Raw genomic sequence first — 15,561 nt, 5'->3', positions numbered from 1 at the left:
TTTTAATCGTTTTCTTTGAATATCAATCCTTATTCTATAATACATTAGGGCTATTCGCGATCCGGTGCAAATGGCCTAGCATCATTGCATTGCAAATTTGTATTGCAAATTATTTGCAATACACAAACAAAATACACGCATTTGCATTTGTCATGGCTTGGCAAATTTGCAATACCGAAAATCCATAGCATAAAAATGCTATGCATTGCATTCATAAAGAAAACCAAAGCTGATGCACAAAAATTGTTTTGCAAAAGCTTTACCATGACAGTTTAATAAAGGTCGCTCACAATCCATGGCATATTTCTGCAATTGCATAAATTTGTCAGCTCTTATGCACCGAATCGCGAATAGCCCTATTGCAAGCTTTTGCACAGCGTGAACAGAATACTACTTTGCTGAGGAAATGTTGTGGAATTTCACACTTATTTGACAGAAACAAATTTGATATGCAATTTAACACCTTTTTCACGTGAAACAGGAATAAAATACTAGATATGCTTAAGAACAAAGATTTTAAATCGACAAGAATTAATCAGAAAATTTGAAGGATTTTAGATATTGGGTATGGTAGCACGAAATGTCAGAATCTGCTTAATTGTCAGGTTGTTAATATGGCGACGAAAAAGTGACAATGGAACTACCTTGTTTTTTGTATCATGATTCAAGACATTTTTTTCTTTATTTAATTTATGCTCACTTACTTCACTAAACTTCACTCATTTTCACAAATTTTTGTTTTCTTTTATAAAAAACAAGTTAGAAAGTCTAAGTTCGGGCGGAGCCGAGCATTAAATACCCGGCGCAAGTATTACATATATGCTTTTTCACCTTTCTGAAAGCTACCACTACATGATAAGCCGGGGTGTATCAATTTTGAGTAAATTAGCGTCCCTAAATTTCGAAATATTGAAGTTTCAAGCATTTCTGAAATTTACCGTTATATGAAAAGCGGCCGTAATTTTAGTCGGATTTCAATAATTTTCAACCTTTTGCTTTGGTACAAATCGGTAGAACGGTTACCGAGATGCATATATGTGATCATAAGTGGGCGGTGCCACGCCCGTTTTCAAAATTTTATCATAAACGCATTTCTTGGTAAAAAATTGTTGCAAGAATCAATTTTGAATAAATTAGCTATAATATTTACTGATTTATCGAAGATTTTGTATTTCTCTAAATTACCGTTATATGGGATGTGGGCGTGGTTATTGTCTGATTTTAAAAATATTCAGCCATTTGGTGCGTTGTACCAAGGCCAAAAAGTGTGCCATGGTTGGAAGACATTGGTGCAGCGGTTACCAAGATATACACATGTAACCATAAGTGGGCGTGGCTACGCCCATTTTCCAAAAATTTATAATATTCTTATTTTTCGTCTGAAAGTTATTGTAAATGTCATTTTTGAGTGAATTATCGTCAGTAGTTACTAAAATTTCGCAGTTTTCGTATTTCTGGAAATTACCGTTATATGGGAAGTGGGCGTGGTTACAGTCCGATTTCGCCCATTTTCAATGCCAACCTACTTTGGATAAATGGAAACCTACATACCAAATTTCGTAGATATATCTCAATTTTTGCTCGAGTTATCTTGTACACGGACGGACGGACAGACAGACAGGGCTTAATCGCCTTCTCTATTCATTCTGAGCATTTTTGTATACATTTGTCTATATCTATCTCGATTCGTTTTGGCTGTTACAAATAACCGTTAGTGAGCAAAATTAATATACCTTGTGCACAAGTGCGCTCGGGTATAAAAATATTTCTTCTAGTGATCAGGTAGCACTTATTTGTTGAAATCTCATAATTTTATTAAAAGTCAAATGGTTAACAACAATCGTTAAATGGAACCACCTACTTTTTTGTAGATATCCACAGTGTAGACAGTGTGCCAAGTAATGAAAATATCCATATTTGACAATTCATACGTGAACTGATGTATTTGTGTTAGTTGTTTATTTCAATTAACCCTAAGATAACACATGCTAAAAAACACAAATATTTGTTCTGTAATCAAAATTGATTTTATTAGCAAAGATAAATTGCTATCACTTAATCAAATAAAATTTAATTACGTACATTGTTTCTATTTCCACATTGGATAGATTGGGCACTGGTATTTTCTGTGACGGAACTGATTCCGGATGCAATCGCTTACGCTTTAGGCTCGTACTAGAAAGGTCGGAGGTATTAAAAATGATTCTCGCAAATACGTGCTGTTGGTGGCAAAGGCATGTGGCAAGCTATCTCCCACTGTTTTTTTTTACATATTCATTGTTGTCGTAGCGGCTACAACAACTACGCCCAGATCGGTTAATATCTCAGTCGTTGTCGTCCAGCTCCACTAACGGAAGCCCCAAGTAGCGTGCAGCCTCAATAGGGTCGGTCCACAGGGACAAAGGCGTTAGGGTTGTCGGGTTTTCCGGGCGACGAAGAGATGTTTCGAGTCATGGGGTGTCTCTCCGCATTCCGGACACTTATTTGGTATATCTGCATCTAATCTGCTCAGGTATGAGTTTAACATCCTGCAGAAGCCAGAGCGACGTTGGGCTATTATGGTTCTAGTCTCCCGAGGCAGATGAAGCTCTGTATCGTCGATGTGCGGTGGTTGTGTGCCTAGAACGGCATTCACAGGTCTGGAGTCTACATAACTTGTGAATGCCGCTCAGGGCCTGTCGATAAGGTGACGGGTCCAGAGGTTGTTTAATTAACCTCTGGACTTCGTTCGTCAGTTCGTAGAGATGCCTCCTGACGTGCCTGGGCAAGGGCTCTTCTGCAATCAGTTTTCTATTTTGGTGACCACGTCTATGGCTCTCAACTAGAGACTGCTTGCAGAGCATTGTATTATGCTCCTTTACTGGGAGCATTTTCGCCTCGTCGTGAAGATGGTGTTCTGGACGCATCCAGTCGCTGTCCGTAGTGTGGTGTTTTGGGTAGCCTGCAGCTTCATCCACGTCGTACTAGTCCCCGCCGATCACACTGGTTCTGCGTAATTTAAAACCGGCCGGCCTATTGCCTTCTATGTTGCCAGCAACGTTTCTTTGTCTTTGCCCCAAGTACTGCCGGCTAGCAACTTGAGGACCTTATTGCGGCTCTGTACTTTGTTGACAATAGCGGTTGCGTGCGCCGAGAAGGAGAGCAGACTGTCGAAGTTTACTCCGAGTATTTTGAGGTAATTCACCGTCGGAATTGGTGTATCATCGACGTGAATTCCCAGCGGTAGCCTGACCTCCTTCGTCCAGGTGGTGAACAAGGTCGCAGAGGATTTTGTAGGGGAGAGAGGATTAGGCTCCCCGCAGTGAAGAAGCTAGAAAGCTCGGAGAGATACCCGTTTACTTTCGAACACAAGTCATCAATTCCATTCCCAGACGCCATGGTCGAGCAATCGTCGGCGTAAGAGACAATCGAGAATCCCTCTCGTGGTTGAGGGAGCTCTGAAATGTAAAAGTTAAACAGTAGTGGGGAAAGGACACCACCCTGTGGAAACCCCTGTTTTATTTTTCTCACTCATATAATTAGCCGACCACCGCTTGAGCCTTTGTGGGAGAAAGGAGGCCTCTATGTCTTCTTTACATATTCGTCGTTCGGTACGATGAACACGGAGTCACCGCACTTCGCACTCTTGCATAAAAAACACGTATGCGACATTATTAGTTGTAGTCTTGTCGAGTTGCTCTCTCATTCTGGTATTTGTTGACGTCACGCCTGGTTGCTCTCAGCTCGATCGGCGCAATCTTGTAATCTATCATTCTTAATAGAACGACGTTTTCGCACTTTCAACGTACTGCCAATATAGAAGTTTTTTTTTAGATTGGCGCTTACACATATGTTAGTGTTTGGCCGAGCTCCTCCTCCGAATTGTGGCGTGTACCTTGATGTTGTCACACAAAACGGAGGGACCTACAGTTTTACGCCGACTCTGAACGGCGATTGTATTTTTATGAGAAGCTGTTTTTCATCACGATTGAGAGAATACAAAGGTTGCGCCGATCTCGGACCGCTATTCCTCTCTTAACGAATTTGACAGAATCGTTGTTTGCATGACGTCACACTTGTGCAACTTGTTTACGTTTTCCTTGCAACATTTTTTCTTCTTCTTCCATTCTTGCTCACGTTTTGGCATTTCTCTCTCGCAATTGCACCAGTGTGACGTCACACAAAAGTTATTCTCAAAAATCCTCTCTGAACGGCGCAATCTTGTATTCTATCATTCTTGGTTTTTCATGGCAGAAATACACTCGGAGGTTTGTCATTGCCTGCCGAGGGACGACCGCCGTTAAGAAGACATTTTTTCTATATTTTTGCGACGTTGCTTTGACCAGGGCTTGAACCCAGGTGCTGTTGAGTGAATGCGCGCACTGCTTACCACTACACCACAGCGGCCGTATGTATTATATAGCTACGCAATAAGCATTTGGCTTGGTCAACAATGATTAGAAAACCAATCCTTTTTTGATTCTCACCTTCGATGTGGAATAGCCTAGTATTCGATTCGAGAACTAGGCCATTCTCCCGCAAAACGGAACTTTCGTTATCCAATGTATTTTTCCTTAGTTATGAATTCGAAATTCACGCCTTTATCAAATTGAAATTTGAATGAGAGAGAGTGATAATCTTATATTTCCCTTTGCGGAGAGCTGGATTTCACTCCCTTTCTTGTTACTCTGGTTTTAATTTTTTTTCAAACCCATCTCGAGTGTATTTCCAATATACTATGAACATTGGAAAACTAAGGTTAGTTATGAGTTCGTTCTCAGTTCGATATGCATATTGGAAATCGAAGGTTATTTTCGAACGTTCGCCAAAACCTTTATAGGGTATGAATAAAATGTACAAAAACATATTGTTATAATTTTTAGAACTTTAATATTTTTTTATGTGGCAACTTCTTTAAGTCAAATTCACAATAATAGTCTAAGATACGAACATATTGTTGGTATGCACCCATCGGCTTGCCGGATGAAACATATTTCTTATGGAACGCCATGTGAAAAGAAAACTTTTGAACATGAGTTGCCTAAAAAATTTCAGTCCAGGCTATGATTCATTTAAGACAATAAAAGCACTTTTTGCAATAATTGCACCCTCTGCTTACCAAAAGAAATGTATACCAATCGAAAGGCCACAATAGGTTAAAGGTGTAATAGGTAATAGGTGTTAAAGCACGTTTTTTTTTAGAAATTTTCAGCCATCTGTTTGCCAGTCGAGTTGTATGTCAAATCAAAGGTAATTTTATTGTGAGTGCAGTGGTATAGGCTTGCCTATGAAAAAGTTGTCAAAAAGACACGTTGCCTGGCTTTGAAGTGGACAATTTTTATAGGTAATTTTCATAATTATGTTTTTGTTATTTCATGGCCTTATGAAAATTATATTCTACAATTCTTATTGAGCTTGAGGCCGTTTTTAATCAAAAACTATTGTGGAAAAGCAACAATAATTTTGAAAAAAAATGCTAGAAGTGATAGCGAGTCAGCTGGGGTCGTTGGATTGAGCCCCACAGAAAGAAGTGTGATGATGAAATGTGGTGATTTCCGAAATAGCTGTCACTTCTACCATTTTTTCAAAATTATTGTTGCTTTTCCACAATAGGTTTTCATTAAAAACGGCCTCAAGCTCAATAAAACTTGTTGAATTTAATAAAAGTGGCTAAAAACTGTTTTCTCTGTAAATTGGAAAACTATGTTCCCTACACTGAGGGAAATAATACATAGTAAAAATTAATACTTTTTATTTGATTATCGTTTAAAAATGTTCGCATTTAAAAGTAATGCTTTCATACCAAAATTTAGCACGCACGTATTTGAATGCCCATATCTGAGTACGTATACTAAAGTCGTCCAAAAATGTATGTAACAAAAGAAGGTCGGATTTTTAATGCTGCCACCCCCTAGGATTGTTCTATTCCGAAAAAGTATACCCCTATTTTTATTTTGAAATAAAAGAAAAATTTAAGGAGTGCTCAAAGCGCTCAAAGTTTTCAATGTATTTTATATGGGGAAAACAACTGTGCCTAGAAATAGGTTAGAAGTCTTGTTCTGTGAGCACACCTACAAGAACAAGAGCTTGAGTGAGCAAGTCCAATTTTTGGCAGCAAATGTCAGTTACGCGGTTTTGCAGAATGCCAATACGCGGTTTTGTACTTTAAACGACGATATGTTAGTGTACATACCCTGCAGTAAAATTTAAAGACAGTCTGTCAAACCGCTAGTTCCGAACTAGTACAGTATGCTTGTTGCGCTCTCCTCAAAGTTTCTCACATTTAGTGTGTGAAAGCTGAGAAGTAAATGTACAAATTCTCACTTATCGTAGACATCCGACTCTAACATCGTTGATCGCGAATGGAGGCAGTTGCGATTTTCAGATTTAGTAAATTTAAATGGGTGAGTGCCGCTTAAAAATGTAAGATAAAATGATCAAATTCAATGTAAATAAAATAAAACAATAAACAAATTAAATAAAAAGCAATCTGTAATAGAACAGAAAAAACGAAAAAAACTTATAAAAATGAAAATTATTTTCATAAAAACCTGATTGTCGCAGATCTGGCCAAAATGCAACCAGTTCATAACTAGTTCAAAAGTTCTGCAGAGGGGGCAATTTCCACTTCGTAGGACATCGCCATATAAAAAGAGACAGTTGAAAGCATTGCGTTGGCATTGATCGAGAACCAGTACCGCCTCTTAATGAGCTAGTTCTGCGATAGTTTAGTAATCTTAATACTGAAAGGAAAAAATACTTTTTATTCTAATATGGTAAACATTAATCGAAAAGACGAATACGTTTTGTTGTTGAGCGTGCTCTGCTGGTTGGACTTCAGTTGGTAATTGTACTTCCCCAGTTTGGCGCAGTTTACCAATAAAGGGATAAAATGAACATTAACGTTCGGGAACTGTTTATTACTTAGCACTACGAATCATTACTTTTTATTTATTTTTGTTAGAATTTTTATTCATTTTTTCATTTCATTTCATTTTTTTGCGTTGTGCTATCCTGCCTTCACTTACCCTTGAATACTTATTTTTCTTTGCACGCTTTTGTGTGTTTGCTAACCGACTAACAATGGCTCTGCTTTCAAATAACAAACACGAAATACGCAGAGGCCACAAGCTTACGAAAGCGCAAATGAAAATAAAGAGGATAACACTGACTTGCCACTGCCACCACCACCATCACCTTCCTTGCTGCAACAGTTAGAAATCGATAGCCAATACTGTGCCGCTGTTGACGATAACACCACCGACACGAAACAAAAATTACTGCATATTAGCAGGCATTCAACGCTTTCGACTTCTTCCAATAACTCGTCCAGGACATCAGCAGCACAGCCGAGTCACATTCCATCTATGACAGAAGAGATATCAACAGCACCAATGGTAGACGAAACATCTAGTGGATACACTTCTGCCTCGTCGTTGCGTTCCCGTCAAACCTCATCGGCACCTTCTTCAGTGTGTGGCACAAGCACAGACTCCAATAGGACTCCGATAGCATCACCACCACCCCCACCGCCGCTACCTCCATCTCTACCAGTACAAATGATCCAACAACCACATCGCCAACCATGCGAAAACGATATGAACTCACAAAATCAGCATGGCATCGGCGGTGGCCTAGCAGGTGGAGTTTATAGCAAATTCTTGAAGGAGTATTCCAACAAGTTGCTAACACAAAACAATAAGAATAACATTTCAACAAATTCCCTATCCATTGACATTTCCTCAAAAAGTAATCACAAGCACTATGAGAAGTCGAACAAGTCACTCGTTACAAACAACATTCAAAATCGCTTGAACAACACCGCCTTACCATACCACCCATCAACTCAGACACTAATGACCTCTCATGCACAATCAGTCAAAAACTTAGACTCAATAGCCTCAGGCTTAATAAGCACAACCACAGACGCAGTCCCAGGCATAGACACAGCCAGTGCAACGACAAAAAACACGCATCCTTCGGTTATAGCCATATCAGCGAACTTTACTAATCAATTGAATCCATGTCAGCAGGTTGCGAAATCGGCAACAGATTCAACATTACCTCCACCAGCACTATTGTCTTCAACTCCAAAAACAGAAATAACTAGTGCTACACTCATAAACGCTGTCAATAGCAATTGCCATAGTCATATTAGTAATCGTTGCGAAAGTGCACAGTTAAGTGAATTTGAAGGCATCCCCGACACAGCAAGAGAGGCGACCTCAGCAATGTTGGCTAATCAGCCGTCGGAACTCGACCAATCGCCATTTGGGGAATACGTTACCTTGACGGGCAGCGTCATCCGCAGTGTTGTGCCTCCTGGTAAGGGTACAAACATCAACTACAAGGTAAGTGCGTTTATCGGCTCTGAACGACGCCTAGGCTTTGTCGAAACAGCATACAATTGTTTTCGAGTTCGTTTTGTTGTTGTTATGTCTAACTACCATCTACGTGTGTTAACTGGGTTTTCAAACTAAGTGCCACCGAAGAATATTCATGAGCATACATTTTTCTATATCCATTAAAATTAACGTAAACTTATTTGCTTCTAGGTCCATCAGGGTTATGCTAGACCCTTCGGAGCTGCTTCTGGCGCGCCAGCTTCTGCCCCCAAATCCCCGGTTGCATACCCACCGCAGAGGTCTGCAGTCAACCCGTACGCCACACTGCCGCGCAATAACGTGGGCCAGCAAGGTAAGGATGTTAAATATCATCAATACTACGACGATGACCATGATTACTATTCAAGTGGTGTGGAATGGATCTAGTTTTTTTTTTAGCGATCACACTAGCTCAAATAGTTCAACCAAATTTTTATCAATTTAAACATATGACCTTGCGGTATGGTAGGACAATATACATTCTCTGTGTAAAAATTGATCTCATTTTATTTCGGATATTCAGGACAACTAGAAAAGAACATGCGTAGTCGTAAAATATTGTAGATAGGTATGTAAATACCTGATTCTTAGTAATTATGTGCCTAGTACTAAGTAGGCTTTTCATTCTTGAAATAATATACATACAGATGCCAACGAGTTTACAAAGACTTAAGTTATCTCGAAACAAAAAGCAAATTACTAGTGTACAACTTTTATAAAAAAAAAATTAAATTTGACTATTTTAATATGAGATCCACAGTGGTATGAATGCATTAATTGAAATTTAATGGTTATTTAATTTAATTATGCGCTTTAACCAATCGCTTCGCAAAATACATACTCTTCTTCATTGGCCTACAAAATTTATTAACTCCGCACTAGAAAAGATAAAGACACTCACTCATTCATTAACAAATACATGAACTGCAAAATCTTTATTAAACTATACTTCAAAATTCAACTAAACAATTCTTTAAACAATCTTCATAGGCCTTAATGCTTAAAAATACAGAATTAAGTTTTTCCACCTTTCATCAAATTTTTACAAAAACTTAAACGAACCTTCGAGTGCTTCTCATATCTAGGTCATGTAGTCGGTATTCGCAATTAATTGTACCGGTTCAGTATACAACTTTTTTATTCCCGGTCAAAACTACGCCGCCAAAGCAAAACGATAAAAACATGGCGGCCATGCACATACATACATCCATACATACTTGTATACATGCATTCATACCAATTTATATGTGTATGTGAACGCAGGTCGCCGCATAAACACATACAACAAGTACTCGACACAGTTTAGAAAGCCAATAACAACCAGCTACGGGTCCAATAAATACGCGACCATGCCCGTCTATAATTCCTCTCAATACAACAATGGCTACTACAATCAAGGTAAACACCGATTGTAAACAACTTTGAAACGTTCAAACTATAAAACGCTTCGATGCTTTGTGCTTTTAAATCCTTGAGTAAATACAAATCCATTCATTTTTAAATAGCCACTTTTAGTATTCATAAACATATAGATGTATGTGTATTTATTTACTTACAAACTTTTATTTGCGCAGATGCATACACATTAAATCTAAAATATATCTCACATATGGCTCAATCCACGGTAATCGATACCGATTAACATGAATATAAACTTCAGAATTGGAGAGTATTATTTCTAGTAACTAAGAGTAAATACATAAATCCAACTTTCAAGACTGAAAGCCAAAATTCCGAATTTTATCTTAAAATGAGATATATTTTTTTTTACTTTTGGTTGCTCCATTTACAAACTCATATGATAGCTTAGTTTTGTTTAAAATTGATTATAAATTGAAGCAAAGCAGATTTTAGTGTCACGGCCGTCACAAGATGCAGACAATAGTTTATTTTGAAGGAAAGCACATCTTGCACACTGTAAAAAAAACTGACAAAAGTAACGCTGTGACATAGGCGAATACCTGCGAATTGCTTTTAAGTTTTTATATGCTTTTACGATTATGGTGGTCACGCCCATCACACCTATGCTACCACAAATATAATGAAATCATTACTTCACTTGTCAGGATTAAAACAGTATCTCATACGGTTTGACAGGTAACAGCCTCACGAAAAGTGTAGTTATATTTAAAACAAACAATTTTTAGCAAAAAAACCTACTTCAATTCTCATATAAAAAAATGATCCAATGATCGGATTTAAACCTCTGAGACACTACCTTTCCGATGCAGAAAGAATTATGGAAATAGGTTGACGTGGTCCAAAGTTATGCGGTAACATACATACAAAAAAAACATATTCCGACGAACTGATGACCTCCTCCTTTTTTGGAAATCGGTTAAAAATGATGTCTACTCAGACAGTGGAGATGAAGAGTACGAGCAAGGACTATCCCGTTTTTAGGTGGCAGAATCTTTTGTGTGTTTGTAAAATCCGATTTTTTGAGAAATAAAGTTAGTTTTATAGTCTAATAATAGGGGTATTCTCGAAGTCTTGCACGATGCAAGGATTGCACGAAATGCAAAAATTCTATTCCAAATTTGGAAGAGTACGAGAGCACACCATTGCAAAGTGGGTAGCATGCATAAGTAGGAAGCAGCGAAATTCTGTATCAAATACAATAACAAGATACAGCAACAAAAATTAAGTGAGCGAGATGAGAGGAATGAAAGAAATATGTAGCAATTCCAACAACAAAACAACTAGCACAGGGTCGCATTTATTTTGCTATGCTTTTTTGCAAAATATATACATGGGTTTCGACGTTGCATATTTTGCAGCGATAGGAAAGGGCGTTTCCCATATAATTTGTTTTTGTGTGTTTGCAAGTTATGCAATCCGTGCAATCCGTGCTACGTGCAACGGCTTTGCAAGATTAGGAGAGTACCTCTAATATGTATTTGGTTATTCATGCTCAACTTGTCACACCGGTCACAGTTGAGTTTGAAACATATAATCTATAATTTCAAATATAGGTATGCAACTTCAACGAAAATGTTGAGAATATTCATTTAGTCTAAATATACATTGAACTATTTAAAATCATAAGCAGAAGCTAAGTTTGTTAGCGTACTTGTCATAGTGACTAAAATTCATATAACTCGTTTGGATAAAATTTTTTTAAACTTTATTTCTAGGCATTGTGCATACATCGGAAACCTAACAGAAAATAAGCTCTTTAAATAATTTGGTATTATAGTTTAAGAATTAAGCCTTAAGATGCAAGTTGAAATATCACACCCGTCACCGTGAAATGAGCCATATGTAAATGGATTTTACAAAAAACCCGAAAGGGGGTATATCATTATGTACCTGCATTAAAGCAGCTCCTTCTTTCGAGTTTGATTACACTGTGCGGCAAAAAAAAGCACGAAATACACCGGAAAAACCTTAGGGTAGGTTCCAGGAAGAGGCGAGTACATCATGAAAATAGGTTTCTTATAATTCTTGAACCTTGCATTTTTTTTAGATTTTTGAGATTTTCATGGGATAAAGTTTAAACCCCCCCCATTTTCCTTCTAGCATTTATGTAGAAGAAACTAATACCTGGATTAATGAAATTGGATAAAAATGGTCGAAGTTAGACTATTTAAGTAAGGTCTTAAATTTATATGGATGTAAAATTGGTTTTTTTCAGATTTTTGGCGTAGTGTGGCTAAGGAATTAATCAATATTTTCTCAAACCGTAAGTAAATATGTAATAGCTCTTTAGCATCACATTAGAGTAGTACAAAATTACTCGATGGGATACCTCTTTCTTGGCAGCACAGCCCTATAATCATCGTGTAGTGATTGCGATCGTTAAAACGCGACCAAGTGTTGTGATTACGATCGTTAAAACGCTACCAAGTTTGTAAATGACCGTACGCTGGCAGATATTAGATACATATACATACATATATAACTGCCCTGGAAACTGACGGAAAATAGTTTTATTAATTCGGAACGCTGCAAAGTTCTGTCTACTCTTAGGGCCGTTTTCTAATGTAAGCAGTAAAGTTGCCTTTACTAACAGGGCAGATAAATTGTTCCTCACTTTAAAGTGTTTTCGTTGTCTTATCTTACCTGTAAAAATAAATTTGTTATTCCGTAGAGTGAAACTTCACTACATTTCCGATAGTGAAACTTCACTACATTCGTCATAAAATTTCAAAGGTTGGCAATGCAATATAAGCAAATATGAGCAAGAGCAACTCTTAGCAAAAACCAAAACCTTGGTTGAAATATCTAATATATCTGACTCATGAACCAAAACCAAACCAAAATTTAAAGTTGGGTACAAATTTTAAAGGTTGCATCGGGTGAGCAACAGTTTATCGATTCGAGAAATTAATGCGCTGATGAGAAAACGAAAACTCGTATATCGAGACGATAAAGTGGCCGGTAAACTAAAGGTTGGATGAGAAAACGGCCCTTAGAAACACAAAATAAAAAATTGGAAATTTTGGCAACGTTCCGAATAAATAAAACTATTTTCCGTCAGTTTCTAGGGCAGTTTAAAAATTAGTTTAATTTTCGTCCCGAAATTGGTATCATAAATTTTGTGTTTCTAGTTCAGCTTTAGTCACTCGAAAATTTTACCTCAAGGAGGTGTTTTATTTGATATCAATTATTTTGGGATAGCAAATGGAAAATCAACGAAAATCAAAACAAAAATATAAATGTTTTATTTCTCTCAAATAAATTGCTAAAAACGCTATCTAAATCTAAACAATTTATTCAAATAATTAACATTGAATTCAATTCCATTGAAACATTTAATTTTGCGAATACAGAATAATGGCTTTATTCATAAAAAATAAAGTAGGTTTAAAGAGCTTTACAAAGTGACGTTTTCATACATTTTTCAGTTTATAGACCTTTTTTAAAGCTACTTTATTTTATGAATAAGGCCATAAAGCGACAAAGAATGAGCAATCCTTCATACCCAAAGAAAAAATTAAAAATTAAAAAAAAAAAATATTAAATGTGAAAAATGATAAAAACGTAGCAACTTCGTAGCAACATTAGATATAATAAGCAACTGTATTCGTCTCATTCTCTGCGATGCACACATGTGTTTTTTTAAGAAGTTTCACTGCTATCACGAGGACGGTGCTGCACTCGCCTTTTTTACTCATGCATTTTTGCTTAGTGGCAATTTATACATAATTAGTAGCGGCACATAAGTGAACTAAATGCATACCGTCGTTTAAAGTACAAAACCGCGTAAAATCATTCTGCAATCCGCGTAACTGATGCCAAATATTGGATTTGCTCACACAAGCTTTTGGCTCAATCCTTATCCATTCGTCCTGAAATATACTAGCCAGAAATGCGATCGCTTTATAAAATAGAGAACCATTTTGAAATATGAGGGTTTTTACGCTCTAGAATATAATTTCTACAACTTCATATACGCGGTTTTGCATTTTGTTGATACGCGGTTTTGCACTTTAAACGACGATATGTATGTACAAACATAGGTAAGAATGTATGCGTCTTTCCAGTTAGGTTAAAGGCGGGTATAGTTACATACTGTATACATACTTACAATTAAAATAAGGAAACAAATTTACAATTTCGGCATGTGATGCAAAAAATCTCTAAAATACACACAATTTTGGGTTTCCAAGATATGTACGAAGTGAAAAGAAACCAGCAAAAATAAAAAAAGATTTCTATAAGAATCAGAAAGCGACATACACAGCATATAAATTATGTATCGCGTGCAGGGAAGACAACTCGAGGGAAATTCTCCCGATTTGCAGGGAATTTCGGTTTAGGTGACAATCAGGGATTGGACAGTTTTTTGCGGATAATTGGGTATATGTTATGTTGACAACATAAAGCAACCAAATAGACGAATATGCTAATTTTTAACCATTTGTCGCTCTTTGGAGCGGCTTTTCTCAATTTGAATCGAAATATCTCCACAACAAGAGTTTTCCCCAGATATAAGCTATATAACAAATGAAAGCTAGAGTTTTGGGCTAGACTTGCGGACACTTAGAAAAAATCGACTGACGAGTTTTTGAGAATATCCTCGAAATCTATATTTTCAGCAGCCCAATTTTTAGTTTTCAGGCGAAAACGTTTTAAGGCCCTTCTACTGATATCCACATCAATGGCATAGGATTACGCCATCGTATTTGTTGTTTTAGTACAAATACATACATTGTCAATCAGTGATTTGTTCTGATTACATTCCCTTTAAATTACTGGACTCTTAAATTAACTCAGGAATGTTTTTACTCTCCACTTATTTCTTGCTAAATATGTCAAATTTTTTCATTTGTCTTATACTCATGTTGATATACATATTTCAGTTACCTCATTCCCTTAATTAAAGTGAATGATTTTTTAAACATGTGGCAACCCTTCTACGTGCCATTCAGAGGTAAAGTATTTTCCAAACTAGTTCAATTGATACCCACATTGTAATATCTAATTCAGTTAACTCATTAAATAATTTTAATAAAATTTGTAACAGGTGGCAACCCTTTTAAAAACAAAAAAAATTTATTACACATCTACAGGCCAATCCCTGTCATTTCACACCTCACTTTGGAAAATAGAACGAACTATATGTACATACCTATGTATAGGGCTGCCAGACGTCCAGATTTGGCCCGGACAGTCCGGAATTCACTATTATCGTCCGGAAATTGTCCGGAATTAAAATTTGTCCGGAATTTTTACTTCGGGTAATTATTAATTACTTTAATGCATTTCAGACGCATTTATTTAATTAATTTTACTTCTTATACTAAAAATATATGCACCTCAAATAGTTGTATTCAATTTGTAAGCCTTAAAGCTTTGCATCAATGTTACTACGTTTTCTTACTCCATTTGTGAACATAGCTTAAGTTGATATTCGTATCAGCAACCATGTAGCAGCGTAGGCATACGCCTTAAGCAGGTATTTGGAATTTAGTGTAATTTTATCGAAACTATTCGCTCATCTCTAGTTGAATTTTGCAAAACTACGTGTAAGACGATGTTTATTTGTTTATATTGATACTTACAAGAATTTTAAGACTTTTTCGGGTTGGAATTTTATTAGGTGAGGAATTGCCACGAAGAAAGTGTCAGTTTAGCAAAAGTATGAAATCTGGCTTTGATTTAATTGAAGCCGACCCAATAAGCGATGAGAAAGCGATTTGCAGAATTTGCAAGTGTAGTTTTTCCATTATTCACAAAGGGAGAGGTGACA

At 36.8% G+C, this 15,561-nt stretch overlaps 1 protein-coding gene across 17 annotated transcripts in view; it reads left to right on the top strand.

Moving 5' to 3' along the window:
* Positions 1-15,561, top strand: part of LOC118744139 (PDZ and LIM domain protein Zasp) — a 261,367-nt gene that overhangs the window by 208,857 nt on the left and 36,949 nt on the right. For 11 of the 17 annotated variants that reach the window (XM_036476901.1, XM_036476900.1, XM_036476905.1 and 8 more), the window contains 2 exons: positions 7,101-8,330; positions 8,535-8,676. The exons of 1 other annotated variant lie outside the window; for it this stretch is intronic. In XM_036476901.1, coding sequence (XP_036332794.1) covers positions 7,101-8,330; positions 8,535-8,676 — 1,372 coding nt within the window. Of the gene's footprint in view, positions 1-7,100; positions 8,331-8,534; positions 8,677-9,626; positions 9,762-15,561 lie in introns of all 17 variants that reach the window. 5 more of the 17 variants (XM_036476913.1, XM_036476912.1, XM_036476909.1 and 2 more) reach the window with 2 other exon arrangements.

The sequence above is a fragment of the Rhagoletis pomonella genome, unplaced genomic scaffold (assembly GCF_013731165.1).
Source record: "Rhagoletis pomonella isolate Grant_MI unplaced genomic scaffold, Rhpom_1.0 Rhpom_scaffold_00008, whole genome shotgun sequence".
NCBI classification, from domain to species: Eukaryota; Metazoa; Arthropoda; class Insecta; order Diptera; family Tephritidae; genus Rhagoletis; species Rhagoletis pomonella.
This window is presented reverse-complemented; position numbering and strand designations above follow the sequence as displayed.